The sequence below is a fragment of the Plectropomus leopardus genome, chromosome 17, assembly GCF_008729295.1.
Source record: "Plectropomus leopardus isolate mb chromosome 17, YSFRI_Pleo_2.0, whole genome shotgun sequence".
Lineage (NCBI taxonomy): Eukaryota > Metazoa > Chordata > Actinopteri > Perciformes > Serranidae > Plectropomus > Plectropomus leopardus.
This window is the reverse complement of record NC_056479.1, coordinates 1,584,950-1,602,710: the sequence shown is the minus strand read 5'-3', so window position 1 is coordinate 1,602,710 and position 17,761 is coordinate 1,584,950. Positions and strand designations below refer to the sequence as shown.

At 38.6% G+C, this 17,761-nt stretch overlaps 1 protein-coding gene across 2 annotated transcripts in view; it reads left to right on the top strand.

Annotated features, from left to right (window-relative positions):
• abat (4-aminobutyrate aminotransferase) overlaps positions 1 to 17,761 on the top strand; it is a 58,868-nt gene that overhangs the window by 16,423 nt on the left and 24,684 nt on the right. For both annotated transcript variants that reach the window (XM_042505392.1, XM_042505393.1), the window contains 3 exons: positions 10,174 to 10,320; positions 15,941 to 16,038; positions 16,146 to 16,175. In XM_042505392.1, coding sequence (XP_042361326.1) covers positions 10,251 to 10,320; positions 15,941 to 16,038; positions 16,146 to 16,175 — 198 coding nt within the window. In that variant the 5' untranslated portion in view covers positions 10,174 to 10,250. The remainder of the gene's footprint in view (positions 1 to 10,173; positions 10,321 to 15,940; positions 16,039 to 16,145; positions 16,176 to 17,761) is intronic.

The following is a 17,761-nucleotide window of genomic DNA, read 5'->3' as shown; positions in this document are numbered from 1 at the left end:
ATAGAGTGCAGGGAGAGCGAGCTGCTGGTGGAGGAGGAGGCCCCGGGGGTGGACTAGAGAAACAGGTGGTCATTTTACATAATGAACATTAAAGAGAGAGGTGCAACGGCAAAAAGTTGACAAGAAAATATGAAACCAAAAGGAATTATTTAATTAGTCTATTTGCCAGCACCCTATTGTGAACCTGCAAATGTTGAGTACCCCAAAGTTTTATGTTATAAATGTTCTGGGTCTCCAGCATTAAGAAACTGCTGGATTCAAACTTGCAAATATTTGGCAAATAACAAAATGTACTAAATTTGCATAAACCCACATGATAGCATGTATTGAAAGTACTTAAATGACTGTTTGGGTATTTTAGAGGACACTGAATGAGTGGATTAGACAGGTATATGTTTTATGTTTTTGAAATAACTTTAAATCAGTTAGAAATTGCAAAATATTTAGAAACACATGGATTGAACAAAGCAGGAAGTTTACATTTGAATTCACAGACCATCACACTGAGTTGAGGCAAAACTGGTAAATGTTGGTAAAAAAGGCAGGTAGCAGGTGGGACACACAAGTCCTGAAACTGTTTTTAAGCAAAATTATACCCAGAATGATCAGAACAGACAACTATGTCGACTCACTGGGCATAAAGCAATCTTAATGTCAGTTAATTAAGCAAGTGAATTGATGTGTGCCACACTTTTAAATAACATACTTTTAAATCTTTTGGCCCAAATATTTTAAGCTGAAAGGTTCAAGTCCAGGTGAAGTCACTAGTCATTGGTGTTGAAGTACAAGTGGAGGTGAAAGTCTTTTTGAAAAAGTCAAGTCTGAAGTCTTCAGTTTTGTGATTAGAGTTTGACTTGAGTCATGTGACTTGTAGGGTTGAGATCAGTTCTTGGATGAAAGAATCTGTACAAATAATGTAATGTCAAATTACATAAGAAATCTATTCTGTATTGCCGTTGACTGTCATGTTGCGCTATTGGGTGCTGGTTTAAAAACCCAAACAATAGTCAACCATACACATGAGCCCCCTGTGTGTCCTTTCACTGAGCTGATGTGACAGGAAGGAATAAGAAGGTGATTTCAAAAGAAAGGCCTGCTTTTGGTTGCTCTTCTCTAAACCATGTTGTTTCAGGAAATTATTTATTTTTTTGCTGATATCATATTTTTGATCAAATGTGAGATGGAGTGTGAGTAAGAGTTCTGAGCCATATTTTTTTGCAGGACTAGGGAGTCAGATCCTTCAGAGGAATGACTTGATCCTAGCCTGGGCTTCTGCTGACCTACAGAGAACAGAGTCTAAACTGGTGGAGATGAAGTTAATTATTTATTGATTATTCATAGTCATTGCAACATGGCCATGCAACATGGAATTCAATCTTAGCCATGTTGCAATGACATGGATGACCTCTTCTCAGGGGGCCAGGAGGCCAAACAGGGCCAGCAGACATGCTACATCTGTGACACACAGACACACACTGCAGTTTAACACTTTGAAACCTGAGCAAACTGGCTTGATGAAAAAGTATTGAAACCACTTTTTTTTTTTTTTTTTAGATGGTAATGCACATTTCATACTGGAGTCACAGTACTTTAACCCTCTGTAGCACCAGTGTTATGTTCACCACAAGTGAACATACAGCTTTGTTTGTGTTGTGAAGGGGGGGCATTCTGTCTGGAACAGGACTGACCAGGTCTTCTGGGTTCACTGAGTTGTCTGTGTATCATGACTGTGGTGAAGAAATGCAGGCTTCTCAACAGGCATGTCAGAGACTGGGTAGTACTTAATAACCTTATACTACCTCATACCTCATACATACTACTTACTTAATAAGGCAGTGGAACAAATGTCAGATGGTAACTGCAAAACATAGGTGCATCATTTGTGTTAACATAAAACAAATCAGGGTTTTATGTCTTTGCAAGAAATTAACCTGACAAATACCAATGAACAATCTTTTAGCCAAGCCCCGGACCCCCTCCCCGAGGAACTGTTGTTTAGTCCCACAAGATTGACAAAAAGAAATATGCAGGTGCTGTTTCCGTATAGCCAGAAGCTGCAGTATGCATTAGATAGTTTATTGGCCCTATTGGCATTGCCTGTGGTATAACGAGGTATTCATTTTTGGTCTTTTTAGTTTCTGTTGTAAACTGCTGGTTGTCAAGGGTCAAAGATCAAGGTCATTGTGATGCAGTAAAACATGTTTTTGGCCATAACTCAAGAAGAATTTAAATTTTACACAAATGCCTAATAAGATATAATGATGAAGTTCTGACATTTTATATCCAGTAGTTCAAAGGTCAACTGCGATATCATCATATTCTGCAAAAACACATTTCTGGCCAAACGTCACATCTTGGTCAGATACTGATTTTGGGACTTTAATTTTGAAACTGTGCTGATTATAGAGATCTTCTGTCTGTGAAGCATCCACACACAGAACTTGACCAGTGCATGTGGGCATGCAACCACATGGCAGTGTTTCTCGTTTTTTTGTGGTGACCAACAAAAGTGAGCGCTGTGTCACACCCAGTAAAGGTATGGACTAGCACGCGGCATTTTTAGATCGAATCCCCTTTTAAATCTGATGTGCTGCAAGGTTATCTGACATATTTTCATTGTTGTGAATGCAAGACAGTCCCTCTACCTCTTCAGTACCTTTATTTAAGACTAATCACCACAGAAACAGCCAGCACAACAACATCTCAATCAACATTACTAATCAGTATATTGTGATGGCTGTGAAGTGCAGGATGTGAAGGGCATGGAGTAAGATCCGATCAGCCTGCTCATGGAGTCAGAGCAATATTGATGAGTTGATCAGGGCCTGTCGAGGTAAATTTGCCTTGATATTATAGAAAAGTGGTCTTGTGCTCAAGTTTATCCTTTGTTGAAAACTCTCCAGTCAAAAACAGTGGTGTCTCAGGAATACTTTCAAGAGAAAAAAACTTGTTTGCAAGCAGGATCAGATTCTATAGATTTTAATATCACATCTATAATCTTTTTAGAGCTGATTCACTCTCTGGAAGATAGCTGCGTACATTTACAAACTGCACTGTGTTTTTAATGTACTCACATGCCCTTTCATTGGCCTTACAGCTTGCGGCTATCAAGGTTGGGAACCAAAACTCGGTTACAAATTAGAACCAAATACTTAATGCCAAGTACCAGGTACCCAAGAAAAAAAAAACGGTTCTGTTATCGGTTCCTAAACATGACATAAAAATTAATTAGTAAAAACAAAGGCTATATTTATCTGCAAGGCAAGGCAAGGCAAGGCAAGGCAAGGCAGCTTGATTTGTATAGCAAATCTTATACACAGGGCAATTCAAAGTGCTTTACAGAGTAATAAAATATAAAAACATAATAAAAGATATAGATTTACAATAAAAGAGAAAGAGATAAGAAACAAGTTGATATCAATTACTAAATTACTTGAAAAAAGTGCAGACAAGAGGTGCAAAGATAAAAAGATAATTTAAAATGATTCAAAATTAAGTTTAATAATAAGTTGGTAGTCAGCAGGCAGTATGAAAAAGGAATGTTTTTAGTTTTGCCTTAAAAGTGATCAGAGTCTAGGCTTGACGAACCTCATCTGGGAGGTTATTTCAGGTTTGTGCTACATAATAACATAATGCTGCTTCACCATGTTTAGTTCTGACTCTTGGGACACTCAGTAGTGTGTCATGTGTCACAAGCATGTCAGAGATATATTTTGGCACTGAGCCACCGATTGATTTGTAGACAAGCAGTGAGGTTTTAATATCAATTCACTGAGTGACAGTTAACCAGTGTAAGGATTTTAGGACTGGAGTAATGTGGTCAAATTTCCTAGTTTTTGTCAGGACTCTCGCAGCAGCATTCTGAATAAACTCAAGTTGCCCAACAGCTTGTTTTGAAAGGGCTACAAACAGACCGTTGCAGTAATCTAACCGACTGAAAATAAAGGCGTGGGTGAGCCTTTCAAGGTCTTACTGTGACATCATTCCTCTGACTCTGGCAGTGTTTTTTAAATGATAGTAGGCAGATGAAGTTACTGATTTGATGCGACTGTAGAAATTGAAATCAGAGTCCAGGATAACCCCGAGGTTTCTCGCTTGACTCTGAGTTATGAGAGAGAGGGATTCAAGGTGAGAGCGGACGCTCTGCCTTTCTTTCCGTAGTCCAAAGACAATGATGTCGGTCTTATGTCTATTGAATTGGAGAAAATTTTGATGCATCCAATCACTGATTTGCTCAGTACAGTGACACAGACGTTCCACAGGTTCATAATCTCCTGGTGAAAGTGATATGTATATCTGTGTGTCATCTGCATAATTGTGGTAAACTACTTTGTTATTTTTGCATAATCTGGCCAAATGGAAGCATATAGAGATTAAACAAGAGGGGTCCCAAAATGGATCCCTGTGGGACCACACATGTCATAGTCATCTTCTCTGACTTACAGTTTCCAATTGAGACAAAGTACTTCCTGTCATGAAGATATGACTTGAACCATTTAAGGACAGTACCAGAGAGTCAGACCCAGTTTTTTAATAAAATTGTGTGGTCCAGTGTGTCAAAGGCAACACTTAGAACACTAAAATTGAGACTTTGCGGGACTCTGTGTTAAGGCGGATGTCATTTATTACCTTTATGAGTGCAGTCTCAGTGCTGTGAATGGACTGAAAACCTGACTGAAAGTTATCATAGCAATTGCTTTGTTTTAAAAAGCTGTGAAGTTGCTGGTGGACAACCTTTTAAGTAACTTTACTAAAAAATGGTAAGTTTGAAATCGGCCGATAGTTGTTCAGTACAGGGGCATCCAGGGTGCTCTTCTTTAGGAGAGGCTTGATGACTGCAGTTTTCAAAGCATTTGGAAAAGTGCCAGATTGGAGAGACAGATTAACTATATGAGTGAGTTGTTTTACCAGACTGATCAGAACAGTTTTATGGAAGCTAGTGGGTAAAACACCAAGGCAGCAGGTGGAGGAACTGAGACTGGAGATAATTTCTGCCAGTGATTTGTCACTGATGGCCTTAAATTGTTCCTTACTTAGTGAGTTACCTTGGGAAATCTGCAGTGATGGCACATTATTCTTTGGCACTGAAGAGTTATTGCAAGTCTGATGCCTTGAACCTTCCTATTAAAAAAGTCTGGGGGTCTTTTAATCCCAGACTTTACCATCCTCCTCCATCTGGCTTGTGAACCTGAGAGGTGAGACAGGGGAGGGAAAGGATGTCAGGGAATCAGAGGAGAGTGAGGATACTGGTGGGGATATCCGGGGCTGGGGTGGGGGTGGTGATGGGGTCCGAGGCAGGGGTCGGGGTGATGATGAGGTCCAGGGCTGGGGTGGAGGAGGGCTGGGGTGGAGGTGGGGGTGGCGATGAAGGAAAATTTACAGGGAAGGCAGGTGGAGCAGTGTCAGTGTTGTCATCCTGGGGCTGGCTCTCTTCAATTGAAGAGCTCTACCTGTTCCCAACACAGGTTGACATTATCAATAAATTTCGCAAGTTTTCCCTCTCTCTTTCTCTTTCCTTTTTGCCACAATTGTATTTCATTTGTTATTTACGACATCTGTTGCACGTCTGTCCGTCCTGGAAGAGGGATCCCTCATCATCCTCTGCTGCCTATCCTGAGGTTTCTTCCTTTTTTTCCCCCGTCACAGGGGTTCTTTTTTGGGAGTTGTTCCTTGGGTGATGTGAGGGTCTAAGGGCAGAGGGATGTTGTACACTGTAAAGCCCTCTGAGGCAAACCATGTTTTGTGATAATGGGCTCTATGAATAAAATTGACTTGACTATTTAGAGCCCTTGACCATGTGCTTAACCTCCATGGGGGACCGGGGATCACGTCTGCCCCAATATACAAAAGAGGGAAAATTGACTGCCCCAAAAGTTGTCAATGTGTGTGCTGTGTTTTAATGAACATTCAGCATGCATCAGCCGGTTAGAGAGTTAATGCTGAAAATGCACAGAAATAGTTTTTTTTACAAAACATGTCTATATAGATTGTGGTTGGGTGGACCTTGAACCAGTCACCAGCATCTATAACAGACTGACTAAACTGAAAGGTCTTCAAATAGCCTCAGACCCCACTCACACTCTGAATAGCCACTACTACCCCCTACCACCGGGCCACAGGTGCAGGGCACTCCCATTTAAGACCAAGTGGGCTTCACAGAGCTTTGTGCCTTCTTCTATTAGACTCATCAATGCTTAAATCTTGACCCCTACCTTGGATTGACGGATTATTGGACTGACCGTGCTGCATATTTTTGCTGTCCTGTTCTGTTCTGTATAATGTCCTGTGTGTTGGCATTGTCATGTTACATCTTGTTTGTATGCTTACCAATGCTTTTAATCACACCTGAAGTTCCCAACAGAAAAATAAAGTTCTTTTGACTTTGACTTTGATCATTTAGCTCCAAAGAAACCTCGTCAGGCCTCAGACAGGAACTCAAACAGTTCTGTCTTGTTTTGATCAATACAAAAGGTTCCACTACCTAAATGTTTGAGATAAATAAGGAAAATAGAACCTTATAATAATTGTAAATATCAATCAAACATATGCAACAGAACTCATTATTTTAACACTTTGTTAATAATGGTATTTGTGCCAAAAGAGAGATGTAGAGACCTGTTCTCTGACAAAAGGAGTGATTGAAAAGAGAGAAAAAAATACCCACAACAGACCTTAATCTGCCCACAGGACCAACTGATGATGATTTTCACCTTTAGTTGGGCATGTATCATGGCTCGATAGTGGTAGAACCCAGACTTCTTCCAAAGTTCAATGTTGCTGTAACTGATTAGAGGTTATCAGCAGCCCTGATAGGCCAGTGTTCTAAATTAGTCTGGTAAATTTTGTTGTGCGTCTGAAATGATAAGTGTCCTCATTATGAAAGATATTGAAATTCTCCTGTGCTGCAGGAAATGGCTCCACTTGGAGTGAGCTGCAGCAGGGCTTGCATGTTTATGTTGCAGTGCTGCTCACACTGACATAAAGTGCTCGACTCAGTCAATAAAGCTGTTAATAACCACTGGGTAAAATGATCATTCCTGTCACTGTGTGTGTGACAGTCACAGCAGCAACATCACACTGAAATGGCATTTGTCCTTTGAGTACCTACCAAATTAATGAATACTGGAATAGCTGAATATTTGGGTCCAGATCTAATTGGTTGTCATTGTAGCACTAAGGCAATGGGTGAAGTTTCACCCTGAGGTGACCACACTCCTTTTTATTTTCCTCAGGTTTAAGTCTCTTTTGAAGCACAATTAATAAATAAAATAAAGAGGAACAGAAAACATTGTTGTGGCCTTCTGACATCTCATCTAGTCAGCTTGAACACAAATCGGCAATCATCTAATCTTTTATATGTTATTACAGTGTTAGAAATAATTTTCAAAATACTGCTGTTGTTATGTCACTAAATAATAGATTAAGACTCTCAGACCAATGTCTGTCCCTTAAATATACCTCAAATAAATTATATGTCATATCATTGACTCGGGCAAATTTCAAAAGGACCTGTTCTTGGTGGGGAACCATAAGTAACCATAAGAACCATAGATATTTTTTTCACCTTCAGTTGCTGCCCTGCATTTTGTTCCCACCAGCTTACAATTGTACAAATGTATTTAAAATGCAGTAAAGGCTAATGTAGACTATGCAGTCAGATTTGGCCACTTTATTGTCCACTAGGAAAGCTTAATCTGGTAAATAATAGATTAATGCACAACACTGAAAAAAAAACTTTGTTGTGCTAGCTTAGACACAGTCTTGGATTTTGACTCAGGCTCTTTTCTTTTTTCTTTTTTTTTTAGACTAATGTGCACGTTCGGCACATACATACATACATACATTCATGCTTCTATGTCCACTGGATAAAAATGGAGGGTCTATTTTTTATTTACTTGTTACTATGGTAACTCATATCAAAGCTGCATTGATGGTGGCTTTTTATCATTCACCTTGCACGACTTTGACTCAGAGTGAACGTATTCTGAGTTGACTGAACTGACTGTTCCAGCTCATCCATCTCAGCATTAGTCCCCTCAGGGTTCAGGGTCAGATTCAGAGTTTGTGAAACCTGCTTTCTGAAACAAGTTCAGTATAGACTGTTAATGATAAAGCAACAACATCTTTTCTTTTTCTGCAACGAAAGTCATCTTGCACCTGTTTTCATAAAGGTGTGTTAGTCCACCTTTGAGAAATTCAGCTTAATATGATTTCAGTCAAACTTACATGTTTACATTCAGCATCATGTAAATGTCCTGACTGTGGACTCATACAGCCCCACTTCAAAAATGTCAAACTATCCCTTTAAAGACAAACCAGAAATGAGCACAGCAGGTCCTCTTTAATGACTGCATCAGCAGACACCTCTCTGGTGTTGTCGAGACATGAATGAATAGTTATTTGCCAACAGCTCGAAGTCTCAACATATAGACAGGAAAAAACCTTCCCACCATCACTGTGCAGCGCAGCTTAATGATGAATGGAAGTAAATATCTATGGCACTTTGATAATCAATGATTTAAATCCTATTCTTCAGTATGCCTTGCCTCCTACAACGAGGCGTCTGTGGTCAGAACCACTGAAACCTTTACCACAGCATCACAAATCCACCTCGATTTCACACTCCCAGCTCTACTATTCCATCAGGCATCAACGCTTCACCCCCCTTTGTGTTCAGATTCCAGCTTATCCCAGTTCAGACTTGCTGTGTCCCTTCAGCCGTCCTCCATCACTTCATTATACGCACCCCACCCCTCCCGGGCATATGAAGATGCAGTCTTGTGTAACTCCCACACTCCAAACCAGTTTCATCCAGTTCATGAGGTGTTGCCAAGGAACCGGCTCTGTGCCTATGTGCGTGCGTGCGTGTGTGCATGCGTGAGTTCATGTGTGTGTGCAAGGGGATGTGTGTGTGTGTGTGTGTGTGTGTGTGTGTGTGGGAGGGAGGGAGAGAAAGAGGGGTCAGGGTTTCCTTTTCTGCTGTGTGAAAGCAGATAGCCGGAATTTTCCTGTTCCTGCTGCCAGTGTTACATAAGAGCCAGGGAGATGAGAGAGAAGACAGGGCAGACAGCCTTCCTTTGCCTCACTTTGCCCATTTTCTCCTACTTTTTCTTATTTATCAAGAAATAATGTTGCCACTGTTTTTAAAATGATGGCAAATGAGCAGCCACTGCTGACTCGCTGTACCATCAGCTGCAGCATCTCACTCGAGCCTGTCAAAGAGCCTGATATGGTACATGGAAGATTTCTCTGAAGACAACATTCTCCTTCTTTAAAACCAAATGTTTTACCACAGAATGTCATAATAGGAGAGTGTACATTTCCAGTCCTTGTTCTTTCATTTTTCACTCTTCACAGTGATGATATAAAGTTGTGATTACAGTGGCATTAACCCTTTGAAACCTAGGGTGGCACTGCTTTTCTAGTGATGCTGTTAGACACCTTTCCCAAATATTTAAACCTTGAAACCCTGAGCAAATGTATTTATTTCAAAAACATGGGATAAAAGGCAATAAGCAAATTCGTAAGAAACATCTCACAAATTGCAAGAAATTAGTAGATGTAGTCATAATTACTTATAAAAAGCAAGGGAAAAATGTCTTGGGCAAAATGAAAAAGCAAGGGAAAAATAAATGGCTAATTATCATGAATACATATTTAAAAATATGTTTAAAAATTATTGTAATTGTTGGGCACTTTTTCCATGCCATTTCCTTTTTTTATATATATATTTTTAATTTGTTTTTTAGTTTTATTTTTATCAATTTATTAATTTTAATTTATTAAATTACATTTTTTAAATTAAAAATTACTTCAAGAACTTTTCACTGCTTTCTTGCTGATTTTTTAAATAATTTCTTCTTCTGTTGCTCAGTGCCTTTTTCTGGTGTTTCTGGAAGATATCAAGCCAATTTACTCAGATTTCAACGGGTTAAATACATTTAAGTAAATGCAATAATTGTATTATTATTGTATTAATTGTATTTTGCAAGTTTGAGTGACAGAATATTATTTAATTGGACTTCTGCACTTCTTACATAACTGCCATTAACCCCTACGCCCTCCCTGCCTCTCTTTCCTCTTTTTGTCTCTCTGTCTCTCTGTCTCTCTCTCTTTCTCTCTCTCTCTCTCCTTTGTCTCTCTCTCTCTCTCTCTCCCTCCCTCTCTCTGTAGGTGACTTGGTGTATTTAAACCGTGAGGGCAATAGCTGCCTCTCTGTCGGATAGATCCAGTCTGTGGGTAGCTCTGTCATGGCGTTCTCCTTGATCAGCCGTCAGGTTGCTGTCTCTCTGCAGAAGAACTTGTGGCTCAGTGCTTCAGGTAAATCCAACACTCCATTTCAATCTAATCCTTTTAAATCTACCCAGTGAGTGCCAGTTTTACAGCTAATGACATGTTTTAAATTTGTAACAGATGACCTCTTGTAGATTAAAAAAGAGGTTTTGGTAGAACAGTGTGCATCCAATTCCTTAACTAAATTCTCGTTAATCCATTTCATGACTTCTACTACAATTGTTTATGCAGCTGTGAAGATCCTTTTAAAGTTGCTGAATGTGTCTTTAAGTCTTGGTGGTAACAGTAGTCAAATAACGTCACAGTGTGAGACAGCAGACCATCAGTAAATGATACCAAATCATTTTTAAAAAATGCAAAAAATGGTGCCTTTAACTTTAATGGAACTCATAATCCAACTCCATCTGCACCACACTGGAGAAAAAAAGCCTATTTATTGGGTTAGTCCGACTCAAACTGGACTTTTAAAATACATGGAAACATGTCAGTTCCACTGAAATCAGACTAAGGCGAATTTCAAAGTCGGACTTGCACACCTAGAGACTGCGGTTGGGGGTCGACGCCTCAATCTGACCTGAACTGGCCCAGACGTTCTGCTCATGCTCCATAGTCACGATGCCGGGCTTTGACCCGTAAGTCAAACAGCATAAATTTGTAGAAGAGGCTGGGGAAAACAAATAAGAAGAAGAATAAAGGAAACAAAACAAGATGAAGGTGCCACATAAAGCGCAGAGTTCATACAAAATGTACAGCGTCGAAAAGTTATCTAAGTTTTCACCGTTCGACATGAAACTCATTTGCTGCTTGTTTAGTATGCGATGTAATTTCTAAAACCTAATGATAAAATAGAGCTAATTTAAAACAAGAAAATACAGATAATTGTTCTGTCTTAATACATAAATAATATTTAAAAATATTTAAATTTGTGTTCATTTTAATTAAAATAGGAATATGTTGATTTAAATAAATAAATATAGTGCAAATTGTTGCAACATCCATTTTTAATTTAAATTTTTCTTAAGCAGATTTTTATATAGTTTCTACAGTGTAGGTACTATCGTTAACTTCCTGTTTACTTGACGCAGTAATTGCAATTTTTTCAATAGCTTCCATGTTCCATGTGACCCAGTGACTCCAAACTAATGCTGAATTGTTTTACAAGTACTGGACAAATGAGACACACTGAGCTTTGACCTGGAAGTCAAACAGTAAAATTTGTAGAAGAAGAAGAATAATAAAAGAAGGGACAAAAGCAAAACAAGATGAGGGGACCACGTAAAGTGCAGAGTATGTACGAAATGTACAGCGCCAGAAGGTTATCCATGTTTTCACTGTTCGACATGCAGCCTGTTTGCTGCTTGCTAACTTGTTTGGTTTGTGATGTAATAGGTCAACCAGAGGAAGGCCTAACAGCAACTAGCTGAAAATATCTCCAACTATCGTTAAGGAGTCGGACATACTCCCGTCAATAAATGGATTTTCCCCAAGTGCTTGTATAGTGGGACATGGAAAGTAGTCTAATTAAATGTAGTCCAGCTGTAACCTCAGTTCTACTTAACTTTGCATGTACACTCACTGACTGAGGTGCGTCTTTTAACTAGTCGGTATGGACAGAATAATAATAAAAAAAAAAACAGCATTTTGACCAGATACTTAAATATCAATGTTGTGATGATATTGTAGGGTTGACTTTTGGTGCTTTTCCAAAATATATAATTAATTTTTTTTTTCATAGATAATCATTATTAATGTGGATATGATGAGTACGTGGGTTAAGGCAAATAAAAAAAACCTGCTTCAACAGTCAAGTTTAATGCAGCCTTTAAAACCAGGAGAAGATGAAACAATATAACGAGTATCTAAGACGATATCTTGTCTCATATTGTGGTATCAATGTAATGTTGATTCACTCTATGTCGCCCAGCACTTTATGCATCTGATTTCAGACTTTATTTCAAAGTGAACTTGAGTATTTGTCATTTTTGATTGCGTGAATATCATCATGACATATACAATCATAAAAGTTATGATGTTCTCAGGGGGAAACATGATGAAACCATATTTTAGTGAGGTTACAGGAGCAATCTGTGTAAATGTTTGACTGACCTCAAGCACAATGTGATTATCAATACATGTACACACTTCTCAGAGGCCGAGCAAGGAGTGATGTCTCAAAGGTCCTGTCTCCTGACAATCATCAACAGGCTGAGCTGTGTGTAGATCTGAGTTCCTGTAACCAGTTAGTCAACACTGGTAACAAGAGGAATATACTCTTATATTCATGTCACCGAACATTTCTCAGACGTCTAACAGCATGATGGGGGGATGGAATCATTCACAGAATAAAGCAGCTCAGGGCTCATATTTTATCAAGAGTCTCACGCGGGGTTCAAACCACATGTATAGGTGCAGAGAACTGCACCAATTTCCGGTATTATGCAACTGGACTGTTTACGCTGGATACGCCATGGCTCTGAGCTCCACAGCAAGCTCACAGTATGCAGCGACCAAATCTGATAGAAAAAACGGATAATCTGTAACAAATTATAAAAAGAATATGTTAGACATGATATGAATGATTGGATTCTTATAAACTATAGAATACACTTACCATGCTGACATATTCCACACGTTTGCCGATTGTTGTTGCTTCTAAACAGAGCAAGAGAGAGACAAGCAGACACACACCCACACATGCTGATATGCACATGATCAGTAGACAGCAGAGGAGCAGAATCCCTTGCTGAAAGGCACAGAGAAATGCATTTCTGGTATGGCCAGGCCACTGTTGACAGGCAGGTGCATGACAACTGACATATCAGCGCGCTCTATTCTTAATTTTATTATGCCTCTGTGCCGGCAATATCTGTGGTCGGGGTAATGTTAACATGTCATCATTATATCCTATTAGACATTTGTGTTAAATTTGTTATTAGGTTACGAATTCCTGAGTTATAGCTGAAAACACGTTTTGTGAGGTCACAGTGACCTTGATCTTTAAGTCCAATTGGACGTTTTGACAAAATTAAGGAAACTCCCTCAAAGCCTTCTGGGATATTGCATTCGCAAGCATTAGATGGAAACAAGGTCATAGTGACCTTGACCTTTGCCTACCAAATTCTGATCAGTTCATTGTTGAGTCCAAGTGGATGTTTGTGTCAAATTAGAAAAAAATCCCTCAAGGGGCTCTTGGCATAACATGTTTACAAGAATGAGACAGACAAGTTCACAGTGACCGTTGACCTGTGACCAACAAAATCTGATCAGTTTATCCTTGAGTCCAAGTGGACATTTGTACTAAATGTGAAGGAATTCCTTCAAGGCGTTCTTGGTATATTGCGTTCATGAGAATGGGACAGATGGACAACCCAGAAACAGAATGCCTCCAACCATGACAACCGCTGGTGCAGAGGCATTGAAATCAGATAACAGGGATGTAATGGTGAAGAAACCGGAGGGTTAAAATGATTTATAGTTTACTGTAAATTATTTAGAAAATAATTTGAAATTACTTGAAGTTAAAAGGAAAGTTACAAAGTTACTGGGAAATTTAAACCTCAACATTGTGCAAATAATCTGCAGTTCACATAGTCTGCACACAGTCCTTAAAGAACCATTATTTGAAATGATAAACATCCTTGTGTTCAGGGAACCTTCCCACAACATTGGCTAGTGTTACTTCCATGTTACAATTATCTTTTAAAGAAACATTTAAATAACTATTTAAGGTTGTTTATCATTTTAAATAATGTCCCTATAAAGTGAAGTGCGGACTAAGACGTAACGTTGTAATTGCAACATTCTGAGGATGTTTTGGTGATGTTGAGAGGTGTCACATCATAAAATGTTCTTTTTCCCACAATGGGAATGTTACATGACAACAAAGAAAGAACATTTTTGAAGCAAAATTCAGAACATGCTATTGAGGACTGAGATCACACAACCTTTTTTTGTAACAATGTAATGTAATGTGATATGTTATCCAAAAAAAAAAAACAGACAAACAAAAAAACATTTTTAAAATTTAGAAAGAATGTTACCCTAACTTTAAGAAGAATATTTTGGGAACTAAAAGAAAACTTGTCAATCAAAACATTACTAAAGCACTGCATTGGTTGCATTGTAACAGTCTCATAACCTTTTTAGAACCAAAACTGTTTGGGATGGGCATCCTCAGGAGGAGCCAGAGCAGAGCATGAAGGGAAGGTGACGATGCCAGCAGACTGCATCAGTTTTAGAGGTCTTATCTTATGTAGGAAGATAAGGACTAATAATAATATGTTATGTAATGTTACATTTCTCTGTGCGTGTCTTTGTGCTGTTGCAGCCTTTATGTTAATCTGACCTCATTCTGCTCAGACTGCGCTGTGTTGAGACTGATCCAGAAGTCTCTCAAGCCAACCTCAGAAGACTGCCGCTGTTACTTTTACACAAACGACTTTGATGCTTTTTCAGACATGAGACCAACATGTTAAACTGCCATCACATTAACCCTTTGAAACCTAAGCAAATTGGCTTGATTTCTTTCAAAGTTGAAAGCGGGTAGTTACACGCACATCACGTCGTTAAGGGTGTGCATGAGGAGACCTGCACACTTACTCCATGACACACAAATTCTTTTAAGACATTTTAATCCTGCTTGGATCTTCGTCAGGTCAAATGTTTGAAAGGATGAAACAACACCTATATTTATGCATAATGCACACTGTTTGCTGCAGGTGTGGTTAACCACCTGAACCACTCAGGGATGTAAAACAATTGACAATCAACAGTTGTATAATAACATCGAAAATACATTTTAAAAAAGTACATACGGAGAGAAAAAACAGTGATATCAAGGCCATATTACAAACATTTTTCTTTCACATACATCGAGGAAAGCAATGAAAAGTGAAAGAATAAATAACCAAAAAATTAGCAAGAAAATTGTAAAAAGTACAAGAAAACTACCAGAACAAAACAAAAAAAAGGAAAAAGAATCCAGGCAAACAAAACATGAGAGCAGTGAGATGGTGCTTAAAAAAACAAAATTCTGTAACATAATTAGTATATGTAATTATGGTAATCATAAATATCATTTTTGATTTTTTTTTTTTGATTAATGAACAGTCCCTATCCATAAACACTTGAGGCCAGCACAGCAACTAGGAGCATGCACAGATCACCCAATCCAGTTAAAGTGAACGTGTTTACATGGTCGAATAGCTTCCAGTGAAATTAGCTGGGTGTGTTAATCTGATTTCAAGAAATTAGATTTAGTCCAATTTAACATGCCTTATCAGTCAAATGAGTTTTAATATATCGGCATATCCGATATCTGCAAAAAAAAAATCCATTAAAAAAAGTCATACTAGTTAAATGTAAAATATTTTTAAAAAGTGTATCAACTACTAAATGATGTACCTTTGCAGATAGCACGGATCTGGATTAGGTGTTAATGTGTCAGTGTCTTGGTTTGATCCAGAGTACTCCAGCTCCTCAAGACCAATGATCAGAACACAAATAAAGACTAAAAACAGATTATCAGATTCACATTCAAAAAATCCAGTCCTAACAGGAATAGTTGTGAGCATGTAAACACGCTTTCTGTCTCCTTCAGTGTGTGTTTGTGTGTATGTAGATTATTTATTGTTGTTTTCTCCTCCAGGGTGTCGATATGTCAGCAAGGCGGCACCAAAAACTCAGCTGGAGTATGATTATGATGGACCGTCCATGAAAACTACAGTTCCTGGACCACGATCACAAGTAATACACACAGACACACACGCGCACACACACATGCATGCATGCACACAAATCAGTGCTCTCCATCTCTGCCTCAGGAGTATAACTAACTTTGATTTTCCTAACAGGAGCTGACTAAACAACTGGGAGACATCCAGGTGAGTGGAGAGTGAGTGTGTGTGTGTGTGTGTGTGTGTGTGTGTGTGTGTGTGTGTGTGTGTGTGTGTGTGTGTGTGTGTGTGTGTGTGTGTGGGTGTGTGTGTGTGTGCGTGTGTGTGTGATCATGACAATTTAATAATTATTTTATACAATTACTCCTTTGCTTTGAGAACATTTGTGCATTTATTGAACATTTAGCATATTTTGCATATGGAGAAAATATTTGCTATTTTAACAGGGTGCAATATCACAGTCAGTGTTACTGTGAATCATTGATGTATCCCAGGCTGTGAGCTACATTAGCATGTAGTTTACTGAAAATATTTTTTTTCCATCTAAAAACATAGTGGCATAATGACAAAAACCTGGCATCTAAAGGGTTAAAATTCTGAAAGTTAATGAATATTTGGTATTTATGATTAAGACTGATGTTGGTTAAAAAACAAACTCGATGAAAGTAGAAAATTATATTAATGTGTAAAATTTTTTACAGCTTGATTTTGAGAAGTGCACTAAATACAACACCCATCAACATTCCCTGTTATTACTTTCATGCCTCTGTGCCAGCGTCCATCTGCCCATTCTCATGCATGCGATGTCTCAAGAATGCAGTGAGAGATTTTCTTCAAATTTCGCACAAATACCCACTTGGATTTATGGATGAACTGACTTTGGTGGTGATAGGTCAAAGGTGAAGGTCACTGTGATGTTGTATCCATCTCATTATTATGAACGCAATATCTGAAGATGGCCTTAAGGTAGTTTCCTCAAATTTGGCACAAACGTCCACTTGGACTCAAGAATGTACCGATTAGAATCTGGTGGGCAAAGGTCAAAGATCAAGGTCATGATGACCTCTCAAAACATGTTTTTGGCCATAACTCAAAAATTCAGGCACTCAAAATTCATAGTTTAAAGATTAAAATGAGGAAGTTCAAACATGTTATATCCAAGAAATGAAAGGCTAATTCTGACATCATAATGTTCTGTAAAAATACTTTTCTGGCCATTACCCATCATCATAAGTAAAAAAGGGCAGACATTTGGTCAGATACTGAACTGGTGACACTAATCTGTAAACTGTGCTGATTGTAGAGATCTTCTGATGTGTGTGAAGCATCCATGTTTTCACTGACATGGATGTAAACTAAGTGCAACTTGACTGGTGCACAGAGGCATAAAACAACATGGTAATAATTCTAATTAATTATCGAATAAATGTAACTGCACGCAGCAGTAGTTTATTAAGAAATAATTCAGAGTCATGTCTGCTCCTAAAGACACCATGTCTTGTTTTTATATTATCTGCATTCACATGTGTGAACTCATGAACATACCAGACAGCTTTGGAGCTGTTGCAAGGTATAGTCTTACTAAGACAGACCAGCAGTTTCCACTTGTTTCCACTCTTTGACTGAAGCTAAGGAAACAATGATGATCTGTTACACAGCACCAAATGATAATGAACTTTAATCTGTTTGTTGGTATAAGTCACTCAAATTTGATTCTTCGGTATGTGGCTTGGCAGGTGCGTGTGTGTGCATGCCTTCTGCCAGACTGACACAGGAGGATCCAGTTCTACTAC